Source organism: Bolinopsis microptera, chromosome 8 (genome assembly GCF_026151205.1).
Source record: "Bolinopsis microptera isolate Bmic1 chromosome 8, MBARI_Bmic_1.0, whole genome shotgun sequence".
Classification (NCBI taxonomy): Eukaryota; Metazoa; Ctenophora; class Tentaculata; order Lobata; family Bolinopsidae; genus Bolinopsis; species Bolinopsis microptera.
Window position 1 is genome coordinate 6,924,987 of NC_087079.1, and position 11,350 is coordinate 6,936,336.

General features: G+C 41.1%; 1 protein-coding gene across 1 annotated transcript; it reads left to right on the top strand.

Annotated features, from left to right (window-relative positions):
- The first annotated feature begins 1,464 nt into the window (after nt 1-1,464).
- On the top strand, nt 1,465-7,463 carry LOC134819428 (homeobox protein ceh-9-like). Its single transcript, XM_063829376.1, has 5 exons — nt 1,465-1,627; nt 3,499-3,604; nt 5,507-5,585; nt 5,725-5,957; nt 6,229-7,463. The coding sequence occupies exons 1-4, from the start codon at nt 1,471-1,473 to the stop codon at nt 5,863-5,865; spliced, it is 483 nt and encodes a 160-aa protein (XP_063685446.1). The 5' UTR covers nt 1,465-1,470; the 3' UTR covers nt 5,866-5,957; nt 6,229-7,463.
- The last annotated feature ends 3,887 nt before the right edge of the window (nt 7,464-11,350 follow it).

Sequence of the window (11,350 nt, forward strand, 5' to 3'; positions counted from 1 at the left end):
ATTTCTATCTTGTACCAGTGTCCAGTGGCAATTGAACAGATTTTGCCGTAAAAAATGACAAGTTCTAACTGTTTAACCCGTACTTTATAATCACATATGGGAAGGTGAAAATGTCCAATAAGTGCCCAGTTAAGTTGCCCTCCCGTTAATATCTTAACATCTCACGCGGGGAGGTATAACGTAATAAATCTGCCGTTATATTAATCGTACAGTTAGGGTATAGAGCTTATCATTATCTTGCTGAGATCCTCAGGTAAATCATTATCTTGATCATTTTTACGCTGCAGTATGATGTTGTTCAACATAATCACATATAATGCTGTGTTTATACCCCGTATAATTCAACACATATAACCCCCTATAGTATTAGTTCAACACTGATTTTCAGGAACATTTACCAGTATCGTTCGTTAGCCCGGTATTATATGAAAATTAATCTTGTAAAAACACTTTCCGGAGTTAAGCCAATTGTACTTGTAGCATTGCTGCAATCCTGATACCTGTACGAATGGGCAGAGCATAAACATGGCGCACGTGCAATTACCTGGCGCACGTGCAATTACCTGGCGCACGTGCAATTACCCAAAAACAGGGCCCACGTGCCCAGTCAGACTATGCCCAAATAATCCCAGACTCCCCCAATTATTTTCATACTCGAGACCCCGCATTAGAACCTGCTTAGTACCCGTCAGCAGTCAATATAGAGGTCGTTTATAGTTATCAAATTCTCTCCTCATTTTGGGGTCACGTGACTGCAATACTGCGCTCTGATTGGTGGAGGCCATGTTGTCCTGCACCTCACTGGTCGGTGTAAAGTAGAGGTGAACTGGGGGGTCTGCGACAGTCTCCTTCAGTAAGTCTTCCTCCTCATTTGCTGGTTCACGGGACGTCCCATTACAGCTGGCACCTGACTAGGGGGCTTATAAATACAGGAGGAAGTTAGTGAAACGTTCCCATTGCTTTTCAGAGGCTTTCGTTGAAGTGCTACTGCTACAGAGTATTTTATAAAGGAGCAGAGGTGTAGTGCAGTAGTAAGGTGATGTGCCTGCTTATCATGGATGTAGTAAATATTGATCGAATATTTAAACATTTAATTATAGCATGCGTTGTTTTGGGATGATGGGAGCAGTTAAGTCATTTGTCAAATATTGTTGCAAACGATATTGAGAGAAATAACTCATTTGTTGGGAACGTCAAAAACCATTTTATAAATCTTTGATTGCAAAGCAATTTGTTTGATTGCAAAGCAATTAATTTGGGATCCTATAAGAATGTTTCAACTGTCACCTCGACCAATTTTGATTTTGATTTTGTTACCTAATAAATTCGCGTTGTGTACTTTATAATCTCTCGTAACTTTGCATTAGCGTGACCAAGCCTAAAAAATCTTTAAAGTTAGTGTTACACGTATTTATACAATAGCGAAAAGTTTAAATAATTTTAACGACCACTTGTTATAGGTTACAACATATGATGATTCCAACAATGTCCGACTACGCGAGTTACCTTGGAACAAACCTTGCCAGCCTCCAGAAGATGCAGACTAAGACCAAGAGCTTCCGAATAGAGGACATCCTGGACATCCGGGACCAACAAGACCAGATCTACACCGGGGTCAGGGCTGAATGTAAGTTAGCGCTCTGTTCGTCTAATTTTAAGCTCTTTCTTTCTTTTCTTTGAGCGACTCCTGTTAGTTAAAATATTGAGTTAAGCCTGGTGGATGTTTGTGTAAAATATGGGTGTTATTGGACTTCTTTTATTGCTTACTATTCTCTACGATCTTTGATCCGCAATTCGCACTTGATTGATGACAAGTCCACAACTCTTGAAGATCTTAGATCGTGTACACTAAACCACCATCCTATAATTTAGTGGCAACATAACACCAATCCTGCTCATCTAATCGTCTCTTTGCCCTTATAAGGCAGTTTTTCGCACCCTTCCTATCTGGTCGATTGTCACTCAATTAGATCTCCAAATCTGATACTTATGGGACGAGGCGGTGTTGTTGCTGGAGGGGGAGAGCGTGTTGTTACGTTATCAGGCCCGCCTTTCACTGTAAACAAGGTGCTGATCCGGCGGTTGCTTGAGACACCAGGGTTTTAGGGGGATTAAAATTTCATATTTGCTAAGACTTGATCTCTATCGTTTAGATCAGAACAGGTCTCAAAAGGTTCAGGGTTTTGGGTTTATCTTTTATTGTACCGCTAAAATTAGCTCTCCCAGTCTTGTGTCAGTGTCACGTCTGATTTGAAAATTGGTAGGTGTAAAAATCTAATTGATCTTATCAGAAATCGTTTTGAAACACGACCCTGGATTCCTCACCTTCAATTATTACGCTATTTGGGTTGAGTTACAGGGGCAACTAGATACGTCTGAAAACCAGCCCCTGGCGCTGCTAGTTCTGGGAAAATAGGGGTACTTTCACACAAATCCATGTATTTTCACACCTACAGTAGAATACTACTTCTGTAGTAAGACGTTATTGATTACCTCATCAGTTTAAATAGTAGCACAAGTACCAATATATGAGTACTACTGTAGTCATGGTAACCAGTATATAATAAAAAGTACCCTAATTCTGTAGAGGTACTTGGAGAAGTGTTGGAGTGCTCTGTTAAAAACTTTTCTCATCACTTCGTCAATTTAAATTTCATGGTGGGAGAGGATCAGTGGATCACTGCCTGCAATCAAACTTTTAGAACTTGTGGAAAAATGGAACCAACATATTATGGCCTTGGTGGTTGAAAACCGATTTTTATGAATTAAACAGTTTATGTGCTTTTAAAAGTCTGATTACAAATCAATATGCAACCAGTTCCATCTGCCTTATAACCACATGCTCCTTCTTAAACTTTCCCATTCTGTATGTTTTAATCAACAGATCTCAGTTCAAACACTGTAACCATTTTAATAATATCCTGCACTCAACAATTGTTACATTTAATAACTTGTTAAACACTCTTGAGCCCGGTCCATTCTTTACATTAATTTCGCCAAAGCACACGGGAAAAGTGCTTGTTAAATCTTAATTAAATTAGAGCAGAGTATTTTATAAAGGAGCAGAGGTGTAGAGGCCAGCATGCGATTATTCGGCTCTAAAGATGCTGTTTAGATTAGGGCAGACTGTAGTGTTAGTGAACCCTTGCGTGAAAATTGAGAAGAAAGTGAGATGAAATTGAGCTGGAATTGTCTAGAAATGGGGTGTTCTGATTGGTTGTGATATGTCACGCGATCAAGGCTTTTGTTTCAGCCAGCAACAGAATGGATGAGAGTTTTTTTGCGAGTTTTACACAAATAATTGACAAATTGAACTTGCGAAGTGAATTGTGAACATGCAAGTCGTTACAGAATTTGTTTAAAATGTTGTTACAAGTATCAGTATGGCTGCCCAGTCATTACAATCATCACAATGGGGCATCATAAGTTTGATGATTGATCAAAGTTCCGTTGGAGGTCAATAAACGTTCCACTGAATTTAACAAATATCTTTTTCAGGTGAAGTAAACTGTTACGACAAAATGCGGCTAGATGGAAAACGTATCAGAGGACCGAGAAAAGACAGAACCATATTCAGCAAGATACAGCTCTTCCGCTTAGAAAGGTGAGTTCCATCTTCAGTCGGCCAAAAATCCTGAAATCATCAATATTTCTCCGAATTTCTATATCCTCATTCTTTGTTTCCGGTTTAGCCCCGATCACGTGATTCATAACCAGGAAGTAAGACCATAAGTCGCTCCCACTGTGCCCCAGGTGTGCCCCGGGAATTTCAATTTTGTGCCCCAGCTGTGCCCCATCTGTGCCTAGCTAGATTATCAAGTAGGCATTCTTGTCTATGAAACATGCATTCCAGAGCGAGTCATAGTCATTGAGTTCATACTAATTTGGCATTACTTTGGAACCGTACTTCACATGATGACTCTGTCAACAGGGTAGTAGAGGCCAGGTCTGATTGTATCAGCATCACACTATCACGTGACATCACACTATCACATGTAATCAGGCTACTCAGCTCCTCCTTTTCTGCAACTGTTTGACTGTTGAGTACCCGGAGGTAATCTACAGTAAATCAGCGTCATCACGTCTGATTACCCCACAGGCTATTTACCTTGTCACCATCACTCTCTCCTCTTCTCACTCCTTTTCTCCCTGTCAACTCCTACTCACCTCCTCCACTTCCCTTGACAGAAACAAGCCGATTAGACCGCACCATCACACTAGAGAGCGTGAAAATGTGGTTACTGTCACACAATTTATACGAGACGAGGCAGAGGTTCCTACTCAGAGAGAAGGTATCCCGGACTCTGATAACAAGCAAGGGTGGGCTAATTCGGGGAGCATTAAAAGTTAATTTGAGAGCACGTCGTCAGCTGGCTTGCAACGTCTTGATTGGTCCCGTCTAGTCAAAGTACTGTGTCAACGCCTCCCACGGCCCAGACTCGTCACAGACTCGTCACATGACCACCGGGGGACGGTCACTGAAACGCAAGCTTAGTCCTCTATAACGGTCAAAATAGTCGGCAAACATATTTGTCAGCTGGGTAGACGGTCTTACCCTCGGTCAGACCTGAAGTCAGCCTGCAATCTGACGGCATGGCCTGACTGAACCTTCATTTAGACGGAGATTCTATGTAGATTTTTGCCTGAATATATAGCGATGTGTCCAATTCCTTCTCTACCTCTCAGTTTGTGGGGGTGATAACCGCAGGTGACAAATTGGGCATTCAACCGATCACCAGATTGCTGATATACTCACCCCTCTCGCTTCTAGACAAGCTTTACTGACAAATTAATTACCTTAACTACTGGAAATGAGCGATACAGTTGCTTGTTTGCCATATTAAGCTCTTACTGGGATTGCTAAATTAAATATTATCCCAATGCCTCTGATTGAATAATAAAGTATTCTGTACGGCTAGGAGCTAGGCACCGCGTCGATTATATTCACTTTCCCTTGCTTGACAAATTGCAACATTTAATTAAAACACGCTACAATGTAACGACTTTTCTAAAGTTTGCATAATATGCCTCGGCGGTTACCAATCCTCTGAATAAGTGAGTCGCGGTGAACCGGTAAAGCGACCTACTAACATAATTTATAATTTAGTACCGATTAATTTCACCGCTACACGTCAACGTTTAAGCTTCACTTCGATCACACAACCGGTCCGGAACAACATGGGAAGTAGATACCGGCACGATTGAAGAGTTAAAACTTCTGTCCCCGTCGCCGTGTCGCCACAGACTTCCTGGCGCTGGGCTTGACAAATTCCAGTCTATGCTGTTGTCTAAAAGAGAGCTCGTATCCAGGCTGAGGTGATGTAAGAGTCATGGGAGTGTCCCTCTCCGGGCCGGACAGCGTGCCATCGGCGTGCAGCCCCGGAAAAACCCTAGCCACTACAGTCACACAGTGACAGTGGTTCAGATGCGTGGCAGCTTGTTTAGTCTGGTTTTAACCGGGCTTGTTTAGTCTGTTTATTAACCACTAACCAGGTTTATTTTTCAGGAGATTCCACGATCAGAAGTACCTGTCCTCGTACGAAAAAGCTCTGATTGCTCACTCACTCCAGTTGACTCAACAACAGGTTAGTTTATAATTTAGCATTTTCACTTGCAGTGTGTAACAAATTACAAGACCAAATCTTGCTTTTTATTTTCATTCATAAGTTAGGTTAGCCCCTCTATATAATCCAAGATAACTATTCCTGATCGATATCTCTTCAGGTTCAAACGTGGTTTCAGAACCGCCGAGCTAAAGCAAAGCGAGAGGAGAGAGAAAAAGAAGAAACAAGTGGGCAAATCCATCGGCTCCTCCCCACCTCCTTCATCCTCATCCCCTGGGGGATCTTTCGAAGTAGATGCTGACACACCCACCTCTTCCGGATATGGAATGCTCTCTGATAATACTCTGACCGGTAGTCCTCTGTCTCCCTCCAGACTCCAGTCTCCGCGTGGAGGTCGGTACTTTAAAAACCTAAATAGGATCTTACAAATTTTTAATATTTCATAAATATTTATTTGTGTGACCATGAATCTTTAGAGTTGGAATTTGTGGTCGGATTTGATCGTTTGCTTATTTTCCATTTAATTTTATATTATACTCCATGTTGACCGCAAAGTTTTTAAACTTGGAGAGTTAAAACCAAGACCAAAACAAAAGGTTTTAAAATGTAATGGAATGCCTAATTTTTACTCTATACGTTTGCTAACATGCCTGAATTTCCTCAGAAGAATCCCCGACAGCCGGCACTAGGCTCTCTCCAGTCGGGACCTCCCTAGTATCCTCACCTCCCCCCACTCCCCTCATATCTACAACTTCTCCCCTCATCTCGAGATCTCCTCTTATCCCCACCTCTCCCTTTGTGTCCACCTCGCCCCTTATCTCTACCTCACTCATCTCCCCTACCTCACTGATATCCTCAGCTCCTCTCATCTCACCTGTTATGAGACTGGTCTCTATGTGCAGTTCAGTGGGTGGTGACATCATCTCTCCCTCCTCCGTCGCTAATAGAGTCCTCACCACTCCTGTCTCAACTAAACCACTGGACAATCAGACGGACAAACTTAGAAACAGTGCAATCCACAGGTTCTCCATTGATCATCTGACATCACGCAGATGAAAGGGAGGGAATCCTGTTGAAATTTGTTTCGACCATATATCGTTTCGCTGTTATGATTTGATTTGAGCTCTCTGATTTGATTGTTGAGCTTGGAGTTTTTGAAAAATACGGTTTGAGTTACTATGCTGTGTATTTATCTCTTATAAAATTCTTATTTTTTAATCGTAGTCAGTCTGGACTGTTTGATGTGAATATTTTGGGCCATATTGCATCCCGTAATGTAGAACCTTCTTATATGTTGAAGCATGAACTCAGGAATAAGACTGTATTGATAAGAATATGTGTAGCTGTATTGGATCTGTTACTTTGGCATGGATAAAATTTATTTTAATGTAAGAATGTTAGGAGGTGACCTTTGGTCTATAAATCCTGTACATTTTAACGAACCTTAGTTATTGTTATTTCGAAATTTACTTTGCTATCATTACAATTCACTGCAGTGAATTGTAATCTTAATTCCCATAAAAATAATATTTTCTGAAACTTATTCTAGTGTATTCTACGATTATTAAGATTCTGGAAACTTTTTGATCAGCCTTTTGGATCTGTACAACATTAAACTGTCTGTTATATTAGAACAGAAGTACAACTAAAAAATATTTCAAATTTAGCATTTAAGGAATTCTAAGTTGAGAGAATTGAATGGATCTTCATAATGTATAAACTGAAGTTAAATTCGAAGTACGTGGCAATGAATTACACTGAGTTATTGAAATATTTTAAATTAGTCCCAACATACGAGCTTTGTGGCCCGAAATAAATTCGATATTCTGAGTATATTATATTTGTTTATTTGTACAAAATGTTATATGCAATGGTGACATGTTTTATGTTGAATTCAATAAATTTGCCTTTTTCATTTGTCAGAAACCTTCATTGCATAATTGCTAAAAAATGTGAACTATAAATCGCGGAAATGTGGGGGTGTGTTCTCGGCCACTATTTCTTAAAAGTATCAAATTTGGAATTGAGCATTTAGATAAATTAAATCAATATTATGACATATCATGGCAATGTTCTTTATTTACAGAACCCTTAAAGTTAAAGTAAATCGTGAGGTTTGGGTACAAGTACCACTATTTTGATATCGACCCGGGTTACTGAAAGTGAATATTTTGGCTGCAGTTTTGAAGAACTCTAAATGCTTGTTAAACACCCCTGCAGGAAGTGTTATTTGTAACCACCCGTATTCGCATTCAGAATTGAGTTGGATTATTCTCTGATAGGAGATCGGGGACGGTATCTATTATTGAAGTAAGACGTAACCAATAATTTAATGGCAAATAAATATTACGCAAACGGAAACAATGGGCTCTGAACTGGTTGAGTTACGTAATTACTTAGCTCTACCTTAACAAAAATAGAAGAAGACGTAGCCTGGGTTGATTTCGCTAGTGTGTCAGTTTACTTCATCATTCTTGTTGTGATACTGTCACTGATGAAATCACAATATCTTACTAGTACTACAGCATATCATGTGAGCAGACAAGTGATAAGGAGAAACCTCAACTAGGATACAGAATTAGTAGTCTAGAATATCCCCATTTTCAATACTTTCAACACTACTATATAACAAATAATTTGAGGGCTTATGTCGCACTGAAGATGACGCCTTGCAACACGTTTGACGATAGCCTGTAAATTGATAGTTTGATAGCAGTATTTACAACAAATTATCTAGCTTGATCGATTCAAAGGGATACAAAAATTCCCACTAAACTGGTTATTTGACACCTACAGCATAGACATCATAGAGGCATTAATGCCCACGTTGGAGAGTTCAGATTCAAATGTTTTAAGAATCCATTTCTTTGAATATAAATACAATAACACGACAAGACCAGCGTCAAGCATGTCGTAATCTTACGTGTACATCTATTTGTTTTAATATTTTTCATTCTTTCAGATATACTGTGACACTTATGAATATCAATTTACATGTTTGATATTAAGGACCTTATTGTATTCTGAACACTGGAACAACTAAAGGTGTTAAAGAGGTGATGATCACATTCACAATATAGCTGTACAGTTTTTAGCAGAAATAACACACACACATTATAAATGACGCGTGCTTGTAATAGGCTCGAAGGTTTGCATAATTGCAGCTGGATTGAAAAAAAAAAGTGTAAGCTAACTCGGGTTTTGTCCATTATCCTAATTAAAATGAGAAGTGAACGGTAATTGAGCTAAAAATATCCATTCAGCTATTGCTTGTTCATATTTTGCTGCCTCTTTTGCCGCCATTAACCGCTCATTATCATTATTCCGACTCATGAATAGCATGCAATAAACGGTAAACCTCCACCAGTAATACTAATGATGTGATGAGAACCACCTCAGGAGCTAATATCTCCACTACTTGCCTATGTAAACCACACTATGATCAGATAATCATCCCGAAAGCAAAACCTATTGTTCGAAAAACTCAGTCCGAAAGCAGTTTGTCTGGAACGGGAAGTAAACGTCCTAAAAAGTCAGTAAACTTGAAACATCGAATCAGAGAAAATGTACGGAGAAAGCTTCAGAAAACCTTAAAAGTAAATGTCAAACAAACTAAAGACAAAACAAAAGCTCGCCCAGTCAAACCACAAAAAGTAAAGTATGACCAGAATCAGTGTGATAGTAAAACGAAGTCAGGATATCAAGTCACCCAAAGGACTAGAAAAAGGGCTCCCTCTGGGAAAGTAAAACCTAAGAGAATTGGCCGGGAACGTGACAGCAATTACACAAGGACAAATAAAGCTGAGTCAAGCAATCAAAGCGCCCAGTCTGGCAAACAAAGCGCCCAGTCTGGCAAACAAAGCGCCCAGTCTGGCAAACAAAGCGCCCAGTCTGGCAAACAAAGCGCCCAGTCTGGCAAACAAAGCGCCCAGTCTGGCAAACAAAGCGCCCAGTCTGGCAAACAAAGCGCCCAGTCAGGAAAACAAAGCGCCCAGTCTGGCAAACAAAGCGCCCAGTCAGGAAAACAAAGCGCCCAGTCTGGCAAACAAAGCGCCCAGTCTGGCAAACAAAGCGCCCAGTCTGACAAACAAAGCGCCCAGTCTGACAAACAAAGCGCCCAGTCTGGCAAACAAAGCGCCCAGTCTGGCAAACAAAGCGCCCAGTCTGGCAATCAAAGCGCCCAGTCTGGCAAACCAAGCTCCCAGTCTGGCAAGCAAAGCGCCCAGTTTCTGAACTGGTATCAGCTCCAACACAGTAACTCACAGCTCCAACACTTCCAGCGTGCAGGTCAGTTGGGGTCCTGTCTGAGTGAAGTGAAAGGGAACAGTCATTGCACCTGCAAGTGCAAAGTCAAAGAATTTTGTCAGTGCAAATGCGAATGCAAGAACAAAGAATTTTGTCAGTGCAAATGCGAATGCATAAACAAAGAATTTTGTCAGTGCAAATGCGAATGCAATTCCAAGACCAAGAAATGGTCTAAATTTAGATGCGAATGCAAAGACAAAAAGTTCTGCGACTGCAAATGTGACTGCAAGGAAACGTTTTGCAATTGCAACTGGAATGCTTACATATGGTGGAATAACCGATGGGAAAATAAACTTGGATATGACTGCATCACACATGGAACTGCAATGAAACGAGAAAATGACCCGCTAGCAAAGAATCGCACAATGATTGATCAGAGCTCAGATAACGAGAAAGTAACTGAAAAACTTCAATATAATTCACTTAAAGACGAGCTGACAGACCCAAGGGTAGACATCTCCGATAGTCTTCACAGTAACGATCAGGCAAATAAGTTTCTTAGTCTGAAAGTCTACAGAGGACAAGGAAGACTCCTCTCAGGGTCTCCAAACCCTGCAGTCACCAAACCTCGCACACCTTCACCAGCAACACCAGGGTCTCCAAACCCTGCAGTCACCAAGCCTCGCACACCTTCACCAGCAAACCCATTGCTCACTTGTGTATCAGAGCAGAGTAGACCAAATATCCCCGTAGAGAACAATCATTCCAACAGCTGCAGTGATAAACACGGGTCCTCAATCTCCGGTTCTCAATCACATCCTGGGACTGACAATTATGAACAAGCATCGCCTTATCTGCAAGATCTACCACATCTTTTTACCTCTAGACTTAATCAAGTTCCTGAAGAATCACCTCATCACAATCCACAACATCATATCTTTCCTGGACTTAATCAAGTTCCTGAAGATTCACCTCATCAATATCCAGAATCTACACTTTCTTCAGCACAATCAACTATTAATGGATCGTCACCGGATTCAATGCTACCACCTTATTGTGAACTGTCAGATGATGGCCATTCTTTAAAATCGACGGGTCAACGTTCAAGTCAACAGCCATTGCCAGGGCAGCAACTACGGCCAATTCAACAACCATTGCCAGGTCAACAGCCATCGTCAGGGCATCAACCATTGCCAGCGCAGTATCCAGATCAACGACCTTGTCCAAGTCAACAACCACAGCAGCAACCACGGCCAGATTATCAACCATTACCAGGTCAGCATCCAGACCAACAACCATGTCAAAGTCAACAGCCATGTCCAGACCAACAATCATGTCAAAGTCAACAGCCATGTCCAGACCAACAATCATGGCCAGGTAAACAACCAGGGCCTCAACCATTGTCAGCACAGTATCCAGGCCAACAACCATGTCCAATGCAACAACCACAGCAGCAACCACGGCCAGATGAACAACCATTGCCAGGTCAGCATCCAGACCAACAGCCATGTCCAAGTCAACAGCCATATCCAGACCAACAA